This window comes from Hemitrygon akajei, chromosome 2, assembly GCF_048418815.1.
Source record: "Hemitrygon akajei chromosome 2, sHemAka1.3, whole genome shotgun sequence".
Lineage (NCBI taxonomy): Eukaryota > Metazoa > Chordata > Chondrichthyes > Myliobatiformes > Dasyatidae > Hemitrygon > Hemitrygon akajei.
This window is the reverse complement of record NC_133125.1, coordinates 66,485,690-66,513,600: the sequence shown is the minus strand read 5'-3', so window position 1 is coordinate 66,513,600 and position 27,911 is coordinate 66,485,690. Positions and strand designations below refer to the sequence as shown.

Sequence of the window (27,911 nt, the reverse complement as noted above, 5' to 3'; positions counted from 1 at the left end):
AGATGCTGTTCTTCCAACCTGAGTAATGCGTGATGAAATGTCTGCAAGCTAATTACCAAGCTCTGTGACCACTGCAACACTGAACAATTATAATTTCTTTACTTAATATTTATCTATCCTGAACAGCTTCAGCGGAGGGAGAGGCTGAATGAGGGGGTCCAGAGGAAGTCCATGACAATGATCCTGGGAATGAAAGAGTTAATTCATTCACTGGAATTTAAAAGAATGAGGGGGCAGAATGTCATTGAAACCTATCAAATATTGAAAGACCTAAATAGAGTGGATGTGGGGAAGATGTTTCCTATGGTGGGGGAGTCTAGGACAGAGGGCACGGCCACAGAATACATGGGTGCCAACAGAGATGGGGAGGAACTTCTTTGGCCAGAGAGTGGTGAATCTGTGGACTTCATTGTCACATTTGGCCAAGTCATTGAGTCTATTCAAAATGGAGGTTGATAGGCTCTTGGTTAGTCTGGGCATCAAAGATTACAGAGAGAAGGCAGGAGAATGAGGTTGAGAGGGATAGTAAATCAGAGCAGACTTGATGGGCCAAATGGCCTAATTCTGCTCCTTTGTCTTATGGTCTCATTAATATGTACTTGCTTTGACTGCTGAGATTCTTCTGCCTGATGTCCTGCGGTTTCAGCCAGAACCCCGGCCAAAGGCAGCTCCTCTGGAGCAGGGTAGATGAGGAAGTAGCTCAGGCTCTGGCTGAGGAGAAGCAGTGGTGAGTGGCTGGTCGGTGGGTGAGAGGTTCCCTACGCCAACAATCCAGCAGAAATCAATATGGTTCCTCATCGTTTCTACAGAGTTAAAAATGTGAAGCGACCTCTGTTACCCTCTGGGTAAGCTGGTAATATAGCCACGAAGTTCAACATCGGAATGTATCACACTGCCTACTGTTCCCCCTTTCTTACTGTCCTGGCGGCTTCACTCTGCTCCGTCAGTGTTTCTTTGCTGTTTCTGTGTTCCTCACTCTCTGCTCTGTATTTGCTACCCCATCGTTGCCTTTGGCTCACTCACAGCAGCTCCCTCACTCGTGCCTCCTCCTGTTTCCTGTCTCTTCACTATAACTACTCTTCCCTCCCTTGCTCTGTGGCACCCTCATCGTTATCTTCACTCCTCACTCCCACCGGCTCTGGTGCCGATCACCGCTGCCCCTCACTGTCTCTGCTGTTTATTTGCTGACACAGATGCCCACTGCGTCTCCTTGGTTCAGCACAATCATCTCCAGCTTCTTGCTCTTCACTGTCTCTGGTAATCCCTATTTCTTTCCTTCTTCAAACAAAATGAACTACGTATAAATGCAGTATATAGGAAATACAATATATTCAATACGTCTTTCTTTACATTTCCTAGAGTCATCAAATCAATACATTTGTTGTGCTGTTAAATCAATACATTCGATTAACAAAACGCCAATGGAACTCTGTGAACAGTGCATCGGTTTGAGGGATTGTTACACAGAATGCAGCCCCTCAGTGTCCAGGGGTGGCAGCACCTTAGATTGCGGTCCTTTCTCACAGAGTCACCCATTGTCCCTTATTACATTCTCCAGGAGCCTGGACATGTGAGACATTGCATTTGCTTAAATAGTTCGCAATCCACTGGAAGACCAGGTTCCAGGCAGATCAAGGTGTGTCTTTTACAAAGTCAACGATCTCCTAAAAACAGTTGACATTTGTCCAGTGTGTGTCCCTAGGAACAGCCACAGACCAGAAACTCTGTTATGCATTTGGTCAAGATGAACCTTTTCCACAAACGCACTGTCTACAAAGAGGTGGACAATTAGCTCATTTTTATTATGACCATCTTGAGGGCAGCATGTACTGGAAGTGAGACTCCGGCTGTGTCGGAAGGACATGATGAGGAGGGACACTCTCACTGCACACTCGTGCTTTTTGCTGAGGTAGTGAGATACTGTGCTCAGGAAACCACCTCACAGGATCCACGGTGACCTTCTCCTGTTGGATCTCCAGGACATTCTGTGCCAACCACTGCCTGATAGACTTGTTGTCAGAAGTATTTTTCTGCAGAAAATTTCTACAGAGGATAGGTAGTGGGATTAATTCAACAGAACAGAATACTGCATTGCAAAAAATCGAGGTTCTTCCTTCATGACAGGCGGTGTCCCTTTGTGACACTTGGTGACTGTGTGCTTCAGTCCCATACTCTGCCTGATGCAGCCACACACAGAGGACTACCTTCAGGACAAGGGCATATCTTGGGTATGCTTTTACCCCTCAGTCTCTGAATAGTTATCCATCACAACCCAAAAGGTTCTTGCATGTCATTAAGAAGGAACTCAGCTCCCACAGTTCCATTTCTTGTTGTACCTTGGCCATCTGCTCCACCCCAGATCCCCAACATCTTCAAGTAGTGGGTGAAGGGAACAGAGATCAGGCGGGCCTTTTGCCAAAGACACAGTCTTTTTCCTCCTGCTGCTGAAACTGGTGACTGCAGACTGACTGCGGGTCCGGGCAGAAGATGATAACATTGTATTTGTACAAGGGGAGCATGTTCTGAGTGTTCATTCCCCGTTCCACTTGTAGACAATGATATTGTGGAACAACACAAGGCTGTCTGAGATTTTGCCAGGGTGGATCAGCTGTCCTTGAACACTTGATCCAATTGGCAGCAACCTTGGACTTTGAACAATGATATGGGTGGCCAGTCTCTCTCTCTCCTTCTGCTGGTAGATGAATGTTGATGACCTTCCTTGAGGATTCTGGCGTGCTGCAGTCTGGAAGAATAACACTGTATGCTTCCATCAGGCCAGGGCCCATCCACATCCCACACACCAGTCAAATCCAGGAGATTTATTCCTCTCATGGGCTAGGGTGGAGCCTACGAGATCCTCCAGGATCAGTGACTGGTCCAAACTCTCCCACTTGCTATCATCTAAGTCCCCAGTTGAGAGATCACGGATTTCCCGAGCCTGTGCTGTCTGTGGCCTTTCTGTCATACAGACTGATGCTGAAGGATCTGCAGATCTGCTTATTATGCTACGAGGATGTTACTGCGACAGCCTCTTCCATAAGGCTCAGGATCACAGGGCTTCCCCGGTGAACCTTTTGGAGCAGAGTTCATCCTGTTGCCTTCTTTCTGTCTCATATAGTCTTCCTCATTTTACCTGCAACCACAGTGAACTCCCTTGCTTTTTTTAAAGCTTCCTTCTGGTTGACCAGGGGAAAAACAATACAATCAATAATTGAATGGAAACTCGTCATTCTATGCTGAGTTCTAGTTTACAACATCCTGACTGGACTATTCATGTAAAACCCTTCCACCTGACCAAGCAACAATGAATAGTGAAGCATTAATAACGTGTAGAGCCATCAGACTTGGCTAGATAGAAACACTGAGCTGAGCAACGTTATAGAAGAATGTTCAAATGTAAAAACTGGCCTTGCCCTGAGCTGGTCTCTGAGATTAGTGCCATTCCCTTCTCTTTCTCCCTACTTTTTTCCTCTTGCCAAGACTTTATCCCATTCCCTTTGGTAAATTAGCAGTGAATCTGCTTCTACTGGTCTACCATCAGTATAACTTCTGTTTATATATCAATAAGCTGTGTCTCAAATGGTGAGAAAGTTCAAGCCAAACTTCTAATGTTCCATTAATTCAGTGAAAGCCTGATTTAACCAAAGGGATTGGAGATCAACAATAACAAAAAGACTTTTAAATGTTTTCAACATAAGAAGAGAGTCAGGGCAGAAATGACTTGTCACAATCTGTTCAGAAGAAACTTTTTATGACTAACAGTAATTTTTGGAAAGACAAGTGACGGGGTTTTCTCTTCTCCAAAGTTTACGGTGCAGCTTTGGTTTTGATTCTTACCTTTGCAAGTATGAAGAGTTCCTTCTTCTGGGAAAATGAACCAAAACTTCCCCTGCATCGGGCAGCCATTTTAGGGAAGTGTCAACTCCTATTCCAATATGTCCTTCAGCTCCTGAGGAGATCGGCATCTTCAGTTGACTAAAATCGTAACGTGTATGTATTTCAAACAAATGTCTGTATTTCAAACCATATGGTCAATATAAACAGGCATTGCTGCACTGCAGCAGATCTCCTGGGTTCCTGAAAATATGAACTGACTAGGAGTGTGGGACCTTCAGATCAGCCTGGTTTGTTTTGGTTGTCATAGCAACAGTTTCTGAATCACTCACTTGCCGCAGTATGTCACCACTGTAGTGAGTCAAATCCAGCCAAAATCTCTTTGCCTGCTACTTTCAACCAATATTAATTAACACTGAGGTAAACAATGAAAGCTTGTTTTAGTAGCTAAAATTGACTCTATATTTTAATTACCATGAAATATTTTAAGAAGGCACTGTGCACTGGAGTGCTGGGTAACCAGGCCATGTTTGTAGTGGTGGGGAGGGTGAGAGGGGATTTGGGAGAAAAGAAAGGTAAATAAAGACTTACAGCCCAAGGAGGTTTGGCTTGTCACTGAATACAACGATCTACAGATTTACTGTTGAAAGCATCCTGACTAATTGCATCAGTAATTCGAATGGAGAGGAATGTAAGGAGCTACAGGGAATAGTGAGTTTTGCCCTGAACATCAGAGACCAGTGGTAGTATCTACAGGAGACAGTGTGTCAAGGGGGCAACATCCATCATTAAATATCGCCCCATCCGGGCCACGCCAGCTTCTTGCAGCTGCCTTCGGCAGAAGGTACAGGAGCCAAAAGTTCCATACCATCAATCCAAAACATCTACTTCCCTTCAACCACTCAGTTCTTGAACCAACCAACATAACCCTGTTCATGGAACAGTACCACCCTTACGGCCCACAATGTTGTGCCGACATTCTAACCTACTCCAAGATCAATCTAATGTTTCACTTCTGAATAGGCTTCCATTTCTCTTGCATCCATGTGGCTATCTTTTGAGTCTCTTAAATGCCCCTAATGTATCTGCCTCTACTAACAACTCTGGCAGGGCATTCCACACACCCTCTACTCTCTGTGTAAAAAACCTACCTCTGACATCCCCTCTATACTTTCTTAAAGCCATCTCATAGCTATTTCTGCCCTGGGAAAAAGGCACTGGCTGTCTACCCTATCAACGTCTCTTATACACCTCCGCCAAGTTAGGTCTCACCTTCCTTTGCTGCAAAGAAAAGCCTAGCTCCCTGAAACTGTCCTCATAAAGATATGATTTCTAATCCAGGCAGCATCCTGGTAAATCTCCTCTGCACCCCCTCTACAGCTTCCACATCCTTCCTATAATGAGGTGACCAGAAATGAACACAATACTCCGTGTGGTCTAACCAAAGTTTTATAGAGTTGCAACATTACCTCACAGCCCTTGAACTCAATCCCCAAACTTAATCACCCTATCAACTTGCGCAGCAACTTTGCCTGCCGACACAACAGGTCAACAGCAGTGGCCATTTCATTGGCTCCTCACTCCGTTCAGGAACACCTGGACAGTGAAGATGCATACATCAGGATGCTCTTCATTAACTACAGCTCAGCATTCAATACTATAATCCCCTCCAGATTAATCAACAAGCTCCAAGACAAGGGTCTGATACTCTTTGTCCAACGGGATCCTCGATTTTCTCACTCGCAGACCCCAGTCAATATAGATCAGCAACAACATTTTCTCCACAACCCCCATCAGTACATTGAGGCTGTGTGCTTACCCCCTGCTTTAAACAAGAGGACATGACATGAGTTGAGAGTTAGGGGGCAAAAGTTTAAGGGTAACAGGAGGGGGAATTTCTTTACTCGGAGAGTGGTAGCTGTGTGGAATGAGCTTCCAGTAGAAGTGGTAGAGGCAGGTTCGGTATTGTCATTTAAAGTAAAATTGGATAGGTATATGGACAGGAAAGGAATGGAGGGTTATGGGCTGAGTGCGGGCCAGTGGGACTAGGTGAGAGTAAGCGTTCGGCACGGACTAGAAGGGCCGAGATGGCCTGTTTCCGTGCTGTCATTGTTATATGGTTATATGGTTTACTCAGTTTATACCTTTGGCTCTGAGGCAAATGCCAAATTTAAGTTTGTTGACAACACCATTGGCCAAATCAAAGGTGGTGATGAATCAGCATATTGGAGGCAGATTAAAAATCTGGTTGAATGGTGGCACAACAACAAACTTTCACTCAATGTCAGCAAAAACAAGAAGCTGATTAAGGAAGAAACTAGGACCCATGAGAGAGTGCTCATGAGGGAATCAGGGGTGAAGAGGGTCAGTCATTTTTAAATTCCTTGGTATTATCACTTATGAGGATCTGATCTGGGGCCAGCACATAAGTACCAATGCAAAGGAGGTATGGCAGTGCCTCTATTTTGTTAGAAGTTTGTGCAGATTTGGCATGCCATCTGAAACACTGACGAATGTCTTTAGGTGCACAGTGGAGAGGATCCTGACTGGCTGCACCGTGGCCTGGTGTGGAAACACCAATGCCCAGGGATGGAAAAGCCTACAGAAAGTGTAGGATGAAGCCCAGTCCATCTCAGGAAAAGGTCTCCCCACCACTGAGCACGTCGACAAGGAACAAGAAAGCAGTATCCATCATCAAAGTCACACACCCTGCTGCCATCGGGAAGGAGGAACAAGAGCCTCAGGTCCCACACCGCCAAGTTCAGGAACAGATTTTACCTTCAACCATTAGGCTCCTGAGCCAGGGTGGAGAACTTCACTCACATCAACACTGAACTGATTCCACAACCTACAGACTCACTTTCAACGACTCCACAACTTATCTTCTCAGCATAATTTATTTACTTATTTAGTTATTATTTTTTGTATTTGCCGTTTGTCCTCTTGCACGTTGCTTGTTTGTCAGCCTTTGTGAGCAGTTTTTCATTGATTCTATTGCTCTACTCTGAATACCTGCAAGAAAATGAAACTCAGGGTTGCATCTGGTGACATATACATACTTTGATAATAAATTTACTTTGAACTTTGAACTCTGACGAATCTTTGTACACGGAACCCAAAATTCCTCTGTTTTCCACACTGCCAAGAATCCTGTAATTAACCCTACAACAGGCTGGAGGAACTGCTGAGTTCCTCCAGCCTGTTGTACGTGTTGCTTTGACCACAGCATCTGCAGTGTACTTTGTGTTTTCTGTAATCAACCCTGTACTCAACCCTCAAGTTTGACCTTTCGAATGAATCACTTCATAATTTTCCAAATTGAACTCCACTTCCCAGCCCAGCTCTGCATCCTATCAATGTCCCATTGTAACCTAAGACAATCTTCCACACTATCTACAACTCCACCAACCTTCGTGTCATCTGAAAACTGACTAACCCACCTTTTCACCTCCTCATCCAAGTCATTTATAACAATCACAAAGAGCAGGGATCCCAGAACAGACCACTGCGAAACACCACTGCTCACTGACCTCCAGGTAGAATAAGCTCCATTTACAACCACGCTCTGCCTTCTGTGGGCAAGCCAATTCTCAATCTACACAGCCAGGATTTCCCGGATCCCATGCCTCCCGACTTTCTGAATGAGCCTACCATAGGGAATCTTGCTGAACACCCTCTACAATCCCCATACCTTGGACCTTTGACCTATACATCACATCCACTGCTCTACCTTCATCAGCTGTCTTTGGCATTTCCACAACACAGGACCCTGGTCAGACCCCACTTGGAGTACTGAGCTCAGTTCTGGTCACCTCACTACAGGAAGGATGTGGAAACCATAGAAAGGGTGCAGAGGAGATTTACAAGGATGTTGCCTGGATTGGGGAGCATGCCTTATGAAAATAGGTTGAGTGAACTTGGCCTTTTCTCCTTGGAGCGACGGAGGATGAGAGGTGTACAAGATAATGAGAGGCATTGATCGTGTGGATAGTCAGAGGCTTTTCCCCAGGGCTGAAATGGTTAGCATGAGAGGGCATAGTTTTAAGGTGTTTGGAAGTAGGTACAGAGGAGATGTCAGGGGTAAGTTTTTTTTTTACGCAGAGAGTGGTGAGTGCGTGGAATGGGCTGCCGGCAACTGTGGTGGAGGCGGAAACAATAGGGTCTTTCAAGAGACTCCTGGACGGCTACATGGAGCTTAGAAAAATAGAGGGCTATGGGTAAAGCCTTGGTAGTTCTAAGGTAGGGACATGTTCGGCACAGCTTTGTGGGCCGAAGGGCCTGTATTGTGCTGTATGTTTTCTATATTTCTATGTAAATCAATCAGGATTGTGAGACATGAGCTGCCCCTGTTGAAGCCATGCAGACTGTGACGGAGAGTGCTCTGTAAACGCACTCGGTATACATGCACATTTACACCCACCCACACACACACACACACACACACACACACACACACACACACACACACACACACACACACACACACACACATCCAACCCCACACACACACACACACACACACACACACACATCCAACCACACACACACACACACACACACACACACACACATCCAACCCCCCACACACACACACACACACACACACACAGACACACACACACACACACACACATCCAACCCCACACACACACACACACACACACACACACACACACACACACACATCCAACCCCACACACACACACACACATCCAACCCCACACACACACACACACACATCCAACCCCACACACACACACACACACACACACACACACACACACATCCAACCCCACACACACACACACACACACACACACACACACACATCCAACCCCACACACACACACACACACACACACCCAACCCCACACACACACACACACACACACACACACACACACACACACACACACACACACATCCAACCCCACACACACACACACACACACACACACACACACACATCCAACCCCACACACACACACACACACACACACACATCCAACCCCACACACACACACACACACACACACACACACACACACATCCAACCCCCCCCCCACACACACACACACACACACACACACATCCAACCCCACACACACACACACACACACATCCAACCACCCACCCACACACACACACACACATCCAACCACCCACACACACACACACACACACACACACATCCAACCCCACACACACACACACACATCCAACCCCACACACACACACACACACATCCAACCCCACACACACACACACACACACACACACACACACACACCCAACCCCACACACACACACACACACACACACACACACACACATCCAACCCCACACACACACACACACACACACACATCCAACCCCACACACACACACACACACACACACACACACACACATCCAACCCCACACACACACACACACACACACACATCCAACCCCACACACACACACACACACACACACACACACACACACACACATCCAACCCCACACACACACACACACACACACACACACACACATCCAACCCCCCCCACACACACACACACATCCAACCCCCCCCACACACACACACACACACACACACACATCCAACCCCACACACACACACACACACACATCCAACCACCCACCCACACACACACACACACATCCAACCACCCACCCACACACACACACACACCCACCCACACACCCACCCACACACATCCAACCCCACACACACACACACACACACCCACACACATCCAACCACCCACCCACACACACACACACACACATCCAACCACCCACCCACACACACACACCCACCCACACACCCACCCACACACACATACACCCACCCACACATCCAACCACACACACACACACACACACACACACACACACACACACACATACACACACAAAGACACACACATTGCCTTTTCATTCTGCTGTTGTTGCCGTGAGTTTGCAGACGTCAATGTCTTCTCCCTGGTACGTTCCAATAATGGGTCCTAAAGAGTTTGGCTTTATGGCGCCTTTCCCACCATACACAGTGGAATATTCTATTTCTTTAGTAATGAAGATGTGTAAATGTGTATATATTGCTTGCATACTGTATTCAAGATAGATACTTCTGTTTACTTTGTAATATGATTGTAAGTACAATGCAGAATGTGCCAGGTTAACTCTGTGAGTAATTAACGATGGTATGTTCTGTTGCCTAAAAAATGTGACAGATTGCTCTCAGTAGAGGGAGAGGGAGATTAAGCAGCTAAGTGTTCACACTGAAAATAGTTGGGGCTTTTTTATTGTGCTTTCTAGTAGATACCTTTTGTAAATATTGGCAGTTTTCTTTTCACAATTTTCACTAAATTTTCTAAGTTTGATTTTTTGAAACACTAAATAAACAGCCTTGCATAGACGTGCCAAGTGACTCCAGCCATCTTTTCTTCAGTTAAAACCCATATATGTAACACTGATTATCCCTAATCAGACTACGCTTCCCAAATGCTCGTAAATCCTGTCTCTAAGAATCCTCTCCTAAGTTTCCCTACCACTGATACAGGTTTAAGATACACTGGTCAATAATTCTCAGGATTATTCCTATTAGCTTTCATGAACAAAGGAATACTATTTGCCACCCTCTAATCTTCTGGTATTACTCCTGTGGCCAGCAAAGACTCAACGATCACTGCCTATGGCACAGCAATCTCTTACCTTGCTTCCTGTAGTAACCTGGGGCATATCCCATCCAGCCACAGGGACTGAGCTATACTAATGTTTTTCACAAGTTCCAGCACATCCTCTTTCTTAACGTTGACATATTCTGCACATTAGCCGGTTCTATGCTGACCTCACATTTTTCTAGGTCCCTCTCACTGGGGACTTTCCATGCCTCCTCTGAATCCAGCCACATGCTTCCTCTTTTACTCCTGATCAGACCTACCCTCACTCTAACCATCCTATTCTTCATTCAACCATACCTGGATATAGCATTCCTCCAGGGCCAAGGTGCAAAACACATTACCAGCAGCACACAACACATAGCACACATGGTTATAACACCAGAAAAACAGTAAAAAAAAACACCACAGCCGAAGTCCCGGAGAGGCATAGCCTGCAGATTGATGGTGCATGGATGTTGTCCTGGTGCTGCTTGTTCTTCCACTGAGCAAACACTGGAGGGCAGCACTGACAGGAGAGGGGGACCCCAAACCTGTATGGATTCTGCTCTCACAGAGGCCTCTGCTCTCTCCCACACCGCCTCAGGCGTGTCCTCCCCTGGGCGGCTACAACAGGGAATTCCACAGTCAAGTTTCTGTAATGTCCACAATGTCATAGTTCTATGTTCAGTGGATTCTGCTTAAATGGGATACATCAGGATTACAATTAAGTGACTGTTCCAACTGGCTGAAATTTTATGGAAATAGATAAAAAGGAATAAAAAGACAATCTGAGTAATAAATTATATATTTAAATGAAATGCACAACAAATTAGAACAGTGCCAACAGTACGACAGTACTATGAAACTGTATATCAGTTCCTAATAGTTATTGACGGAGGAATTTGTCTGGTGTAAGCAACCAACAACGTCAGCATAGACACTTAGTGTCGATAATGGACTGCCTCATACGCTGTTATCGATGATTGCACCCTCCAAATCTTCATTTTCATCGCAATATTCAAGAAGATTGTCAATTCCTTCAAATTCTTCGTAGTTCCTAAATTTTCAAAGTAATGAAATTGTTTCATTTTCACTCCTAGCTGTTTCTGGCATCTCCAAGCCTGAATGCTTGAAACTGCAGTCAGCAAAACGGTTCTGAATTGTCTTACTGCTTATTTCTCACCAACTATCAGTGACAAAAAATCACTGCTTCTTGAACACAAAGACACGCAACTGACACTATTTAAAAACTGTTCACTCCAAGCGAGGTGTAGTGTCTAACGGCCACACAAGTGCGTGCAACTGATACCAGTTAGAACCTGTTCGGCAACAGTGTCCTGCCCCAATTAAGTGACATAAAGGGACTCATGACAATTTTCTCAATTAGTTTTTGTTCTTTAAGAGTTGTCCCAAATAAGTGGCTGCCTCAATTAACCGATGGCCCAATTAACCGATGGCCTCAATTAACCGATGGCCTCAATTAACCGATGGTCCACTGTAGTACTTAATCACTATAGCTCAGGAATATTATGATAGCTCTGACCACTTTGTATGAACATGGACTTCTATTTGCCCTAATTGTGTTCTTTCTTCGAATTTATATTTTTCTAGTTTATGCTACAGATATGTGCCTATGATGCTGCTGCAAATAAGTTTTTCATAAAATGTACTTGGGCTTATGACAGTAAAATCAACTTTGAACTTCTAAACTTTCACTCTGATGATTACACTGGCTCCCAGGCAACGCCACAATTTAAAAATTCTCAAACATATGCTTAAAACCATCCATAACCTTGCCTCTCCAAATCTTCTGGAGACCTGAAATCATCCAAGACATCTACACCTCTTTGATACTGGCATCTTATTATCCCTAAGTTAAATTTGTAGCTGTACTTTCAGCTACAAAGAATTAAGTTCTGCATTTGCTATAAGATCTTTCTGACCCTTAATCTCCTTTTCCAGCTTTGTTAGGTTTTTAGGTTTTTGATGATCTGATCTAAGATTTCCTTATTCGGCTCAGTGCCTTTACTTTATCACGGTTCTGGAAAGCAGTTTTGCTGAGTTAAAGACACAATATCATCGGAGGCTATTACTCAACACACAGGGTATGTCTAGTGCAAAAATTCTAGAAGCTCTGCATTCCAGAGATTGTGATGTCGTTTCCGAAAGGTTTTCTATATATAAGAGGAATTCCCTTACGATGAGTGCAATGGTAGCAAAGTGCTCTGAGCTGGTTTCTCTGTCCACACAGGCCGCAGAGTATTGTCTGCATTTCAGTCACCATTGCCACAGAGTGGCAGATTTCAGTTTCTTTTCCATTCCTTCAAAAATCAGACTTATCACTCTTCCTAAATCAGGAGAATAAACTCAAATGGAAACTGGGTTCTCACACAGAAAGTGTTATGGATTTTTGTATTCTTCCCTGTCCGAGGGTGGATTCATTAACCCCTCCTGTGTTAGCTCATTTTGGAGCTTCTGAACGAGCAGGGGTGTCGCTGCTCTGTACTGTGAGCCTCTGCCTACTCCTCTGAGAATTATTGTCTCAGTCTGCTCCGCACAGGGTATGCTCTAAGCCCTATTGCTGCATCAAAGTACAAAAAGAATAGAGCCAGATGGCCACTTGGTATTAATCAGTACATCCAGACCAGGTTCAAGCTGTGATCTTTTAAAAAATCATTTCAGGATTAAATTCAAGGCTCAAGGTACATTTATTATCAAAGTATGTACGTGGAATACAACTCTGAGATTCAACTTCTCCGGACAGCCACAAAACAAAGAAAATCATGGAAACTATTCAAAGAAAAACATTAATGCTCCCCCATGCACAAAGCAAAACTAACTGTGCAAATGGCGACTACAACATCAACCACCCACGTGCAAAAATACAAATCACGCACACAGCAACAAGAACATCAAACCCCAAACACCCCTCCTTGCACAAAAAAACAAATTGAACAGACTGAATCAAGAACTTCATACCCCATGCCCCCACCCCCATGCACAGAAAAACAAACTATGCAAATGGTAACAAGAACATCAAACCCCCAAACACCAAACACTGCCCCCCCGTGCAGAACAAAATACAAGTACAAACAAAACATGCAAACAGCAACAAGGAAGAACGAGCAAAACACAGAATATAAAACACAAAACTGAAAGAGTCCAGGAGAACCACAGTGCAATCCATAAATCGCAGACTCCAAACTTCAGTAACATCCTCTGACAACACCGGGGGGGGGGGGGGCATTCAAACACAAGCGCCCTTCCTCTGGAGCAGCGAACACGAGACCATCACACGCAGACAGCCTCCTCCAGCAGCAGTGAGCTTGAGGCAGGTAAATGACACTGAACACTTGCCTCAATGTCTTAATCTTCCTCAGTCAGCGAGATCGACAAAAAATGGGGTCACACCCCGTATCTAAGCTTCCAAGCCTCATGACCGCTCTCCTCCCGGAATCTCCACGGAGACAGAAATGCACCAGGTTGCCCAAGTGATCTTCATGCTGTAGATCAAAGGCTCCAACAGAACCAGAAACACATTTAAAATAAGAATGAAGATGTAGAAGAAGTGAAAGAAACAGTTTCATGGACTATCTGGACATGTCACCCGAGGAAGCGCTGTTCACGGGTTAAATACGGGCCCTTGTCACGTTCACTGAATCATTATGTTCAGTTGATGTCTCAGATACCCATTTGATCTTTGGTTACCACTGGCCCAGTGAAAGATCATATCCACCATAGTTATAGGCACACACAAAATGCTGGAGGAACTCAGCAGGTCAGGCAGCATCTATGGAGAGGAATAAACAGTCGATGTTCCATCCAAGTTCCAGTATCTGCAGAATCTCTTATGTTTATAGGTGTTGGCACCTCTGGAAGTTCTAAAAGTTACATGGTATCAGATCTAACAAAGTCAAGGAAACCCCTAGCTCACCACCTTCTGCCCTGCCCTGCCGCAACTAATGAAATGCTTGATCCTGAGCACATATGCAAAAGGAAAACTTATGGGGATGACAGCACTGGGGTCATATGCTTGGCAGTGATTACAGAGGAAGGGAAGGATAAGACATGGTACTTGAAAACAATGATACAAGAACCAGAATTGTAAAATTGAACCATTGTTCACATAGTAAGAAAGACAGTGATAATGGGTAAAATTAATCTAGTGCTGATTAGAGCACAAGCTCAAGAAAATCAGAGCAGGAGTAGGTAATTACTCTACCACATCATTTAATATGATCATGGCTGATCTAGACTGTCTTCAGTTCCTCTTCTATGCCACTTTTCCAGACCTCTCTATTCCGTGACATAGCTCAAGTTCAAGTCTCATTGTCCTAAATGAATACCCTTAAATACAGCGTTACTCTGGGACCAAGGTACAAAACACAGCAACAACAGTCATACACAGCACAAGGCACATAGAGCACATAGAAGCTAGCAAGCATATATAAGAAAGCAGAAAGATACAGTCACACAAAAGTATATAGCCCAAGTTCCTGAGTCCATGAACGTTGCAGCAGTCTGCAGTTGAACATAATATGGCTTGTCTTCTGCCGAGCAAACATGGGGCAGTACAGACTCCAATGCCTCTGGCTGTCCTGGATGGATGAAAATAGCTTGAGGTGCAGTCCTCTCTACAACCGAGGCCAGGCAGCACTCATTATCGATAAAATATTTATCCACCTCCACTTTAAATACTTTGTATGATCCAACTTCCACCACCTTCTGGGGCAGAAAACTTCAGAGTCATCACCGTCCAAAACTTTGCTGCCACTGTCCTTGCTACAGTGTTCCCATTTAAGCAATGGTTTAGTTCTAGAATTTTTGTCTTTTTATCTGTAAGAAATCATTTCTACATACTTCAGTTTTAAATAATTGGAACCTTATCTTGTAGTTATGTCCCCTTAATCAGACTCTCCCACTAGAACCTAACAGCTCTGTGAAATTCCCTCAGCATCTTATATATTTGATAAACCCATCATTATTCTAAGCTCTGAAGAATAAAGGCCTGAATTATTTAGAACATAGAATAGTACAGCACATTACAGGCCCTTTGGCCCACAATGTTCTGCCTCCCATATACCCCCCCACCTTAAATTCCTCCATATACCTGTCTAGTAGTCTCTTAAACTTCACTAGTGTATCTGCCTCCACCACTGACTCAGGCAATGCATTCCACGCACCAACCACTCTCTGAGTAAAAAACTTTCCTCTAATATTCCCCTTGAACTTTCCACCCCTTACCTTAAAGCCATGTCCTCTCGTACTGAGCAGTGGTGCCCTGGGGAAGAGGTGCTGGCTGTCCACTCTGTCTATTCCCCTTAATATCTTGTACACCTTTTAGTCTCCCTTGGTAGGACAAATATTTCATGCCAGGAATTAGCCAGATGAATCCCCTTTTGACCCCTTCCAGTGTTCCTGTATCATTTCTTTCAGATAAGGGGACCAAAGCTGTACGAGCACTCTCGGTGAGGCTTCACCAACAGACTGCACAGTTGCAACAACACCTTCCTATTTTCCAATCCCTTTGTAATGAAGGGCAAAAGGCCCTTTGCCATCAAACTATTTGTTGGGAGTGTTAGCGTTTTGTGACTTGTGCACCTGATCTCCCTGTACTTCACTTCCTTTCAGTCTCTCTCCGTTTAGATAATTATTTGTTTTTTGATTTCTCTTACTGAGGTGCACCTTGCCACCTATCTTTGTGTCAACCTCACATACTGTTCCAGGTCACTTATGTAAGTTTTGAACAATCACAGGCCAAGAACTGGTCCTCGTGATACTTCACCAGTTATCCCCTTCCAGTCTGTAAAACACCGAATTATTCCAACTCTGTGTGACAGCCAGTTCTCAATCCACTTTAACACACTTCCTCTAATACTGTGGGCTTTTAATTTATGCACCAGCCTCTTGAGTGGCAAGTTATCAAATGCATTTTGTAAATCTAAATCTCCGACATCTATTATTTCTCCTCTATCAACTCTCCCTGTTATATCCTCGTAGAATTTGAGTAAGTTTGTTAAGTATTATTTACTTTCATAAAACTCTGTTAACTATGTTTAATTATATGCAAATTTCCTAAATAAGTAGTTATTGCTCTTTGATTATTGATTTACTAGTATCTTGACAATAATAGACGTGAAACCAACTGCTTTCTACCTTTCTCCAGTTATGAACAAGGGAGTCACATTGGCTGTTTTCTGATATTCTGGTACCCTCCCGGAGTTTAGTGTGATTCAAAAACTTTGAACCAATCTCTGCAGCCACTTCCTTTAAAACCCTTCTGTGCAGTCCATTGTATGCTGGTGAATATTAGCCATCTTCTCCTCCTACCTAGCCACAACACCCCCAAGTCTCTTATTCTCTGATAAAAAAAATGCCTTAATACGCCAAACAACTTCTTATGTATATCCATAGAGACTTTTACTGCTATTTTGTATACGTACTACATGCAGGGGTTTCCTCTCAAAATTAATTTTCTCCCCTCTTATTAGCTTTTTCATTTAAACATAGAACATAAAAATTTACAGCACATTACAGGCCCTTCGGCCCATAATGTTATACCGACCATGTAAACTCACTGTAGAGACTGCCTAGAATTTCCCTCGTGCATAGCCCTCTATTTTTCTAAGCTCCATGCACCTACCTAAGATGCTCTTAAAAGACCCTATTGCATCCGGTTCCACCACTGCCATTGACAGTGCATTCCACACACCTACCATTCTTTGTGTGAAAAACTTACCCCCTGACATCCCCTTGGTACCTATTTCCAAGCACCTTAAAACTATGCCTCCTCATGTTAGCCATTTCAGCCCCGGGAAAAAGCCTCTGGCTATCTGCACAATCAATGCCCCTCATCATCTTATACACCTCTATCAGGTCACCTCTCATCCTGCATTTCTTGTTAAATCCTAGAAATGACGAGTTCGTCTAGTCAGCCGTTGCTCCTTACCACTTTGTATACACTTATTATTTTAACATCATCCTTGACCTCTTTACTTAATCAAGGATTTTTCTCATGGATAGTTTGTAGGATCAATTCAGAGTGGGGTAAATGAAGTTATCCATGCTGGGCCAGGAGCCTGATGGTTGTAGGGTAATAATTGTTTCTGAACCCATTGGTATGTACGTACCTCCTTCCTTTTGGCAGCAGCAAGAAGAGAGCAGGGCCAGAAGGTGGAAGTCCTTAAGGACAGATGCTGCTTTCTTGTGACTGTTCCATGTAATTGTACCTAATGGCAGAGGGACTTGCCTGGGACGGACTGGACTGTATCCACCACTTTCTGATCTTGGGCATAGGTGCTTCCTTAACAGACCACTGCAACCTGTTCGGATACCCTCCACTGTGCCTCTTTGTTGCAAATGCAATGTCCATTCAAATGAAGATATTAAGTTTTGATATTTTTTAGTTACTAATAATGTTTGATTTGCTCCATTTTGCATATTTTCAAATAGAATCACACGAGACTGCCAGTTTCCAGCTCACTATCCTGGGCCACTGCTTTTTAATTTTCTCCTGATGTACTAAGCTACCTGTTCATGGACTTCTCTCCACTCCTAGCTAGTGTAAAAGTCCAGATTCACCAGTCTCCTGTCCCAGAACAGTTCTGGTGGAGTCCATATCAAGAGAAGAACTCTTTGATGCTAGTATACCAGGAGTCAGATTCTATTTCTCACATACTACACTTTGAGCTCGCTAATCCTGTTTATCCCTTGCCAACTTGCATGAAATAATCCAGAGATTTTACCTTTGTTTCAAGATCCTGGTAATCCTTTGGGAAAACCTCCTTCCTCAGATCCTGGTAATCCTTTGGCAAAACTTCCTTCCTCATTGAACCTACATTGTTTGTAACTATGTTGGCCACGATCACCCTTCCATTCCGAGTTCTCTGGATCAGCAGAGATGCACTTAACCTTAGCATCAGGCAAATAACAGCTTTTGCAATCTGTGTCTGTTCTCCTAACCATGCTCTCTCCTAGCTGAGTGACATTAAATCTAAGGACAGCCCAGATGGGCTTTGGAATAGTGAAATCTAGTTTCAGTAGCCAAAGACCTGAACGAAACAATCATATGAAGGAGGGAAATGGCTATGAAGTCTAAAACTCGTGTAACACTGAGTATGTGAACTTTCTAGCAAAGTGCAATCTGCTGGAGGAACTCAGCTGGTCCAGCAGCATCCGCAGAGGAAAAGGAATTGTCAACGTGTCAAGTTGCAATGCTGCATCAAGACTCTTATCCAACCTCCCTGCCACACACACAGAGTCTGCTTAACCCATGGAGTCCTCCAGCAGATTCTTTATTGCTCCAGATTCCAGACTATCGAGTCTCCACTGTAAGCTCTCTAGTTCAATTCCATACTGCGGACCCAAAGGGGAATGGAGTTGGTATACAAATATGTGACCGGAGTAGAAGACAATGTCTTCCCAATACAGCATTTGGTTTTATTCTGGTTCTTTCAATTCTGGATGACAGATAAACAGTGGAAGTGTAGAAAGAGATGGCGCTGACATAAAGCTGCTGAGGTCAGTGTACTTATTGAAAGAGACATAGAACACTACAGCACAGAAACAGGTCCTTTGGCCCCTCTCGTCTATGCCAAACCATTAAACTGCCTAGTCCCATTGACCCACACCTCGATCATTGCCCTCCATACCCCTCTCATCATGTGCCTCATCTCTTAAACCTGCATCCACCACTTCCACTGGCAGCTTGTTGCACATACTCACTCTTCTGAGTGATAAGTGAATAAATCCCCTCAAGTTCCCCTCAGTCAATTACCTCTGGTTTTAGTCTCACCCAACCTCAATGGAAAAAGCCTGATTACATATACCCTATCTCCACCCCTCATAATTTTGTATACTTCCATCAAATCTCCCCTAATTTGCCTATGCTCTAAGGAATAAAGTCCTAACTTATTCAAACTTTCCCTACAACTCAAGTCATAGAAATCGCCTTAAAATTTTTCTCTGCACTCTTTCAATTTCATTGATACCTTTCCTGCAGGAATGTTGCCAGAAGTGCAAAGAACACTGCAAATTAGGCCTCACCAACATCTTATACAATTGCATAACATCCCAAATGTTTATAAATCATAAACTTTGATTTATGAAGGCCAGTGTGCCCAAAGCTCTCTTAATGCCTACCTACCTGTGACACCACGCTCAATGAATTATGGACCTGTATTCCCAGATCCCTTGGTTCTACCACACTCCTCAGTGCCCTCCCATTCCCTGTGTTTTGTCTTCCCAAAGTGCAACACCTCACGTATCTGCATGAAATTCATCTGCCATTTTTTTCCAGCTGGTCAAGATTTCGCCGCGAGCTTTGGTAGCCTCCTTCACTGTCCACTACATGCCCCAAACTTGGTGCCATCTGCAAATTTGCTGAAACAATTTACATTATCATGCAGATCGTTGATGTAAATGACAAACAACAAAGGACCCAGCACCGATCCCTGCAGCACACCACTCGTCACAGGCCTCCAACCATTTACTACCACTCTCTGATTTCTCCCACAAAGCCATTGTCTAATCTAATTCACTACCTCATCTGAATGCCCAGTGTCTGAACTTTCTTGACTTACCTTCCATGTGGGACCTTGTCAAAGCTGAATAAGAAATGGGAAGTATCAAAGATAAATCCTTAAAGGATTCCAGAAGCAATGGTGTGGGTATAGGAAATTAACATATTAGCTATACTCCAGTAGTGCACTGGGTAGTTGCAATTTGAATAAGGTCAGTTAGTTAAAGGATTGTAGTTAACCATGCCAAAACTGCAGTGCAGGCTGATTGAGAGGACAAGGAAGGACAACACATACAATGCCAGCAACTCTGATCAGAGCTATTCTAGTACTGACAGTACACAATAGGTTCACCAACCTAACTCATCCTCACTAATCTACTTGTTGCCTACACATCTTTTAACGACAGCATTATTAGGTGCGACCTTGGTAGTTTTTCTGGAGACTAAATCTAAACTCCACACAAAAGACACAATGCACTAGAACCAGGAGTAGGAGGAACTTGGTAGTGTTTCAGGACATGCAGTTTGAAAGGGGATGATAACTGAGACACGTTTGTCCCAGTTCTCAGTGGGATCATGTTCTCTGGGCAGTGCCCTACAATAGCTGCTCCCAGAAGTTTATTTTACTAAAAGTCAATTTAAGCTTAAGTAAATCAAGTTATTAACTATTTCTTGGTCAAAACATAGCAGTGAGCAATCAGATTGCTAGGGAAATACCTGAAAGTTTTCTAACAATACAGGCTCTACCATGGTTCCATTTCAGTGAACTATTTGTAATGCAGTTAGGACTCCCACGTGGCAGAAGATGTCCGCGGACCCACAGCAGCTAAATCCATCCGTCCTGTCTCCCAAACTCTTGTTCATATATACACAAATCTCACAGTTGTAAACTGAGGAGGACCTGTTCAACTAAACTCAAACTATACTCAGTCTTTGACCATTATTGGCAAACTCCATGTTAGAAAATTAAAACAAAAACTTTTTCAATTGATTCTTTTAATAAGTGTTAAATATCCAAGGTGACTGATGTGCAAACGTTTCAGTTCCATTGCAATACATGTTTTATTAACAAGACTTTAAAAAATAAGATATTTGTAGGCTGCACTGATTCTCCTTCTGCCTCCTTTTAGATTAATTGATATCAAGGAAAACACTTTAATTCAACATACACAATCTACAATTTCCTTTGGAGCGGAGACAGCTTGTCTTTATCACGCTCTCGGGATGTCCCAACACGCTTCACATTCAACAGACCACCTCCTGAAGTGTTATCAATCTTGAGTAGACCACCTTACCCTACGTTGTTCACACAGCAAAATTCCACAACCACCAAAAGAATGAGCAGTTCGGATTTTTTGTTTGGCAGAAGGGAGAAGTGTTCTCCAGCATACCAAGGAAACTCCCGTTCTTCGAGGAACACCATGGGATTGTCTCCAATCATCCAAGAGGATTTTGTATATCATTTGGCAAAAGGCAGCTCTAGCATGGCTCTGTCCTGTACTGCCCTTTAGAGTTGGCCTGATGCATACGCTCAGGTCTCTGAAATGGCACTTGAACCCGCAAGCTTCTGACTTGAGGACGGAGTGCAATCATAGAGATGAGCTGAACACGAAGGCCCCATACCTCACCAGGGTGCTTTGGGAAGGGGTGTTGCCAATGAAAATGCAGCTTTTGAGATATATTTTTGTTAAAAAATGTAACTTTCAAATAAATGTTCCCCAGAATTATATTGAAATGAATACCTCCGAACAAATATATAGAAACAATTTATCGTTGATATTTCAATCCAATTTTTCACCCCCAGGCAGATCATGGAGGTTAATCATGGCCAATTAAGAGCCTTTATTAAAACTGGTTCCAATGAAGGGGAAGAAAGTGGTGTGAATAGATTGTTTTGTCACAAAACTGCAGGAAGTTTAAACAAAATGGTGATGATGCCCAGTTATCTGAGCCCAACCAAGAACAGACAAATTACTTTTGGCATTTTATTCCTACAACACTAAGTATGGCTTTTATTAAACACTGCAAAAGAAAATCCCTGAGGAGCCACTTGTTCCAGAAATAGCTGGTGGAACTTGCGTGTCTTTCTTATGAGTTATTCATTTCTAAGGATGTGGGCATTGCTGGCAATGCCAAAATTCACTGCGTAACTTCCACTGCCCTTGAGAAGGTGGCGGGGAGTCACCTTCTTGAACCAGTGCCAACTTTCTGGTGAAGGTACTCCCACAGTGTTGCTAGACCCGGAGCTCTAGGATTTGCATCCAGCGATGATGAAGCAACAGTGACTTACTTCCAAGTCAGGAAGGTCTGTGACTTGCAAGTAGAATCTGCAGATGTTGGTTTGCCTATGTGCCTGTCCTCCTCATTGGCAGTAGTCACAGATTTGGAAAATGCTGTCGAAGTGGCATAGGTGAATAACTCCTGTGCATCTTGTAGATTGTATACACTGTATTTATCCATCAGAAGAATTGATTTAGTGGGTCCATCTGCTTTCAAATGATAAAAATCCACTGTTCCTCATCCAAAGGAGGGTATAGACTCTTTCTAGGTTTTGTGTAGAGACAGTCTGTTGGTCAGGTCCAAGATCCTCGGTGAACTGTGCCTATTGTGGAGCCACTTTGAATCTACTGTAAAAGAGAATCAGTTCTTCTCTTCACATTTCCAAGGACGAAAGGACATTCCTTTACTGTTCACAAAAGCCTTAGCTGAACGTCAACCTATTGACAAGAACAAAAAGATGAATTATCTCATCATTGGGAAGCCTTCTATCTAAAACAAGATATTATTACAGTAGTTCTTGGATTGATACAAGTGTACCAGGACTTCCAGCACAATAACAGGTCAATTATGGAATAGGAAGGCACTTAAAGCCTTGTTAGTTCACTCATGCAGCAATATCCAAAAGCCTCTCAACAGGATTGAAATGGCTCCTTGGCTTTTGGCTCTAGGCAAAACTACCTCACCTCTAGTGCCCGATGGCCTCACAGATGATGACTGGTGCAGGGTTTGCACTGCACTTGATACAGAATCACAACATTGTAAGAAAGTTACAACACAAAGAGGCTCTAATTTGTCCCTTTGTATGTTTGTGCCAGTAAAAAAAAGAGCTCTTTCTATCCCACCTTCTAGCACTGGGTCTGGATCTTTAAAGGCAAATCAAATTAATATAAAATGCGACAAAGTTCATACAGAGATACTATTACTGGAAAGCAAACCTGCCTCTCCCCTAGGCACTAGGCGAAAAGTGCTTCGTTTCCTCTCTTATCCAACTAATTACGATTCGATAACCACCTCCACTGACTCGTACAACTGTAAGATTGTAGAGGGAAACTTTGCTCTATACTTCTCCCTACCTTAGGAAAGCATCCAACATAATCAAGGACCCGTGCCGCGTTATCATCCTCTCCTATTCCTGCCAGAAAAATCGAAGGCTTGAGAACGCCCAGAGCCAGATTAAAGGACAGCTGCCCCACTGCTGTTATCATCAACTTCTCATGTAATGGAGAGAACTCTTCATCTCCCAATCTACCTGTCGTGGAACCTGCACTGTGTCTGTCTGTCCCGCACCTTCTCTGCAACTGTAACACTTTACCCTGCATGGTGTGCATTAGAAAAGTAACGCTCTGTCCGGCCGACTGGCATGCAATCTAAAGCCTTTCCTGCAGATTTGTGCACCTGACAAAAACAAACTAACACCGATCCAGAACATTTCATTTTTTACTACTTTCCTTTGACATGAAGTCTATGAATCTATGCTAAAACTCAGGGCACTCCCACCCCCACTCGTTTCCCTCGCACTCATTCTCTCAAATGCACAGCAATGTTTACAAATTTGTAAATATTAAATATTAAGTTTACTGTATAAATGTCACATCAAAAAATCAAGTACTGCAGAAAAAGACTGACAACATTTACATTTTTACCATTCAAACCATTTATCCCAGACACAATTATTTCTCAGCAGCTGATAAAATATAGTTTTATATATAATTAAATTTTGTGATTTATTCAAATGCATCCACATCCCAAGAATTAAAGACCCTTTACACGGTGAGTAGATCTCTAGAGATACAGTGAATGGAGAACTTGGAGTGTCTCTCTCCCTCACTTTAGGTAAATGGGATATACAAGGATGAGGGGTCAGGGTACATGATAAAGCAGGCTCAAGTCAGCATCGTTTCCTTAAGGGGATTTCTTTCCTGACAGATCTGTTGGAATTCTTTGTGGAACTAACAGGCAATGTAGACATAGGAGAGTCAGTGGATGTTGTTTACTTGGATTTTCAGAAAGCCTCATGACAAGGTGCTGCACATGGAGGCTGCTAAACTAGATAAGAGCCCATGGTATTACAGGAAAGATACCAGCATGGATAGAAGACTGGCTGACTGGCAGGCGGCAGAGTGGGAATAAAAGGTGCTTTTTCTGGTTGGTTGTTGGTGACTAGTGATGTTCTGCAGTGGACAGTGTTGAAACCGCTTCTTTTCATGTGATGTCAATGATGACAGAATTTATGGCTTTGTGGCCAAGTTTTGCAGATGATGTGAAGCTAAGTGGAGGGGCAGGTAACAGTGAGGAAGCAGGGAGTCTGCAGTCGGAGGGGCAGATTAGGAGAATGAGCGATGAAGTCGCAGATGGAATACAGCGTAGGGAAGTATATGGTCACGCACTTTGGTAGAAGGTATAAAGGTGCAGATTATTTTCTAAGTGGGGAGAAAATTCGAAAATCAGTGGTGCAAATGGACTTGGATGTCCATGTGCAGGATTCCCTACAGGTTGTTCTACAGGTTGAGTTGGTGTTGAGGAAGGCAAATGCAATGTTAGCATTCATTTCAAGAGGACTAGAATAAAAAATCAATGATGTGATGGTGAGGTTTTATACGGCACTGGGGTCAGACTGCACTTGGGATTACTGTGAGCAGGTTTGGGCTGCTTGCTTTAGAAAAGACGTGCTGGCATTGGAGAGTGCTTAGAGGAGGTTTACAAGAATAATCCTGGGAATTAAACAGTTAAGGTACGAGATGGCTCTAGGCCTGTATTCTCTGAAGTTAGAAGAACGGGGGGGGGGGGGAATCTCATTGAAACCTTTTGAATATTGAAAGGCCTTGATAGAGTAGATGTGGAGAGGATGTTTCCTATATTGAGGGAGTCTAGGACCAGAGGGCACAGCCTCAGAACAGAAGGATATCCCTTTAGAAGAGAGATGAGGAGGAATTTCCTTAGCCAGAGGGTGGTGAGTCTGTGGAGTTCATTGCCATAGACTGTTGCGGAGGCCATTTGGGTATATTGAAAGCAGAGGTTGAAAAGGACAATAAATCAGCCATGATGGAATGGCAAACCATATTTGATGGGCTGAATGGCCTAATTCTGCTCCTATGTCTTATGGATATTACACCCTTAAAAGTAGAATAACTCACTGACATTTATAAAGCATTTTCCACATCCTTAGAATGTTTTGAAGTATCTGAATCTCTGTGAAACTGTTTGAAATGTACCTGTTGTTTGTTGGAACAATGACAGCTGATTTAAAGTTGGTAAGTTATAAAGTTACCAATTCAAGCTCAGCAAGATTGAACAGCAATGAGAAAGATAAACAGTTAAGCAGCTCTTTTGTTGAAGTGGGAACACTTGCAGATATGTTGGAGAAGTTTATGGGGGTGGGGGGTGGGGACAGGGAGCTCTTTCAAAAGCCGACAAAGGCTCCGTGAACCGCCGGCTTCCATTTCTACAAGAAGATTTTGTGATCATCTTGGTACATTGACAGGGTTGGCCCTCTGCTCACAGGCTGCAGCTCTTTGCAATTATTCTCAATTTTCAACTTGCACTCCCCTTCTCCCTTGAACTTTTAATGAGATTTGTAAATTGGGGATGCCCAAGATGCATTTGATGGTCGGGTGACCTAACACCCATGTTCCCTGCTCATTCCGTTGTCGGGTGACCTAATACATCTACACCTTTGTTCCTTCTACCGAAGTGCATGACCAAACACTCCCCTACACAGTATTCCATCTGCGACTTCATCGCCCATTCTCCTAATCTGCCCCTCCGACTGCCCACACACCCGTGTCCCCTGTTCAACTGCCATGCATTCAGTAGCCTGGGAAGGGCTATTCTCAGTGCGACTCCCAAAATGAGATCTACGATCTGTAACACAAACTATTTTAAGAAAGTTGAGATGGGGATTTGATTCTCAACCCTGTGAACTTGAAGGTATTAGCTTATGCAGTCCATGAGATCCTACAAGGTACGGAGTGCTGAACCTCTGCTCAAGCCACATTCTCTATAGGAGTACAGCTCTGGTTAAATGACCGAGATGCAACCACTGCTCAGCCCAGTACTGAGAAGCTTCAGTGAAATATTGATACTTTGGTTTATGAGATACTGAAACAGTGATTACTCACATACTGTCAATATATTTATATGATACAAGAGAAAATCTTTGCCTCTCCAACCTGTAGTTACATCATGTAGTTAAAATTCTCTCTGTGGAATTGCCCTCATCTTCTTCCAATTATGGGCAACTAACGCTGGCTTTACCAAAGAATATCCACCCCAAAAACTAATTAAAGATTTACACAACACACACAAAATGCTGGTGGAGCGCAGTGTTGCTTGAATTTCCAGCATCTGCAGATTTCATGTTTGCCTTTTAAAAATTTACAGTAAGATTTCCTCAGCTGACGTTTATGAACATACATTTTGAATGACCCAGCTGTAAATTTAGTCCAAATGAATGTATTATGTGTCATTAAGATATGACTGACAGGCTAAGATCAAACTCTAAAGTCACAGTCAATTCCAGAAGTTTCTTCGGTGTAGAGTAGTGAAATCATCTCACTAATTTACAACTATATGGGTCTCTAGTTCACATTGAGGAACAGGGTGGTGGGAAAGCTTTATCCAAAGTTCGGCCTTCTACTCACACACATCCATAATACAAAACTCAGTCCAAAGAAATCCCCACTGGGGAGGAACTGCTTTTAAAGTCCAGAAAATCAAATGGAATAACTTTTGATATTTACATTGAAGTAATGTATTTAACAAACTTGTGACAAGCTGAAATAAATGATGCAACGTTGCAGAAATTGGTGACTCATGGTATAGCTTCACAGATACAGGGAGGTTCCTTGTTGAAAAGAACAGAAATGTCACAGCTTTTAGCCAAAGAATTGTGATGAATAGTCACCAACTTGAAATGTTAGCTGTTCCTCTCCTCACAGACACTGCCTTTTTTATGTGAAATGATAATTATATAAATTAAGCTTCAGTAATGGGCAGTTTACTAGAAGAGCTCATAATTTATGATGGGCATACTTAGTAGATTTGATTAAAAATTAATCAGTAGGTTCACTGTCTACTGATCTTTTATAAACCTACTGGCTCTCACAGCTACCTTGACTTGACCTCTTCCCACCCTGTGACTTGTAAAAATCCTATTCCCAATTCTCAGTTCCTCCTCTCAGCTGGATCTGTTCTCAAGTTGAGACTTTCCATTTCAGAACATCTGCGTTGTCTTCCTTCTTTGAAGAACAGGCTTTCCCTTCCATTACAATTGATGCTGCCAACGCCCACATCTCCTCCATTTCCTGGGCATCTGTCTTCATCCTACTTCCTACACCGTATCAGAGCTCCCCTTGTCCTTACCTCACACCCCACAAGCCTGCACATCCAGCACATCATTCCCTGTAACTTCTGCCATTTTCAATGGGATCCCACCACCAAACATAACTTGCCCTCCCTGTTCTCCACTTTCTGCAGGGATATCAGTCTCTACAGAACATCCTTATCCACTCACCTCTCCCACTGATCTCCCTCCTGGTACTTACCCCCGCAAGTGGGACAAATGATACACTTGCCCTCTCAACTCCTTCCTCACCACCATTCAGGACAAC

The 27,911-nt window shown here is 43.5% G+C and overlaps 1 protein-coding gene across 2 annotated transcripts in view; it reads right to left on the bottom strand.

Annotated features, from left to right (window-relative positions):
- Positions 1-21,001: 21,001 nt before the first annotated feature.
- mfhas1 (multifunctional ROCO family signaling regulator 1) overlaps positions 21,002-27,911 on the bottom strand; it is a 93,508-nt gene continuing 86,598 nt past the window's right edge. For both annotated transcript variants that reach the window (XM_073024289.1, XM_073024279.1), the window contains exon 3: positions 21,002-22,739. In XM_073024289.1, coding sequence (XP_072880390.1) covers positions 22,735-22,739 — 5 coding nt within the window. In that variant the 3' untranslated portion in view covers positions 21,002-22,734. The remainder of the gene's footprint in view (positions 22,740-27,911) is intronic.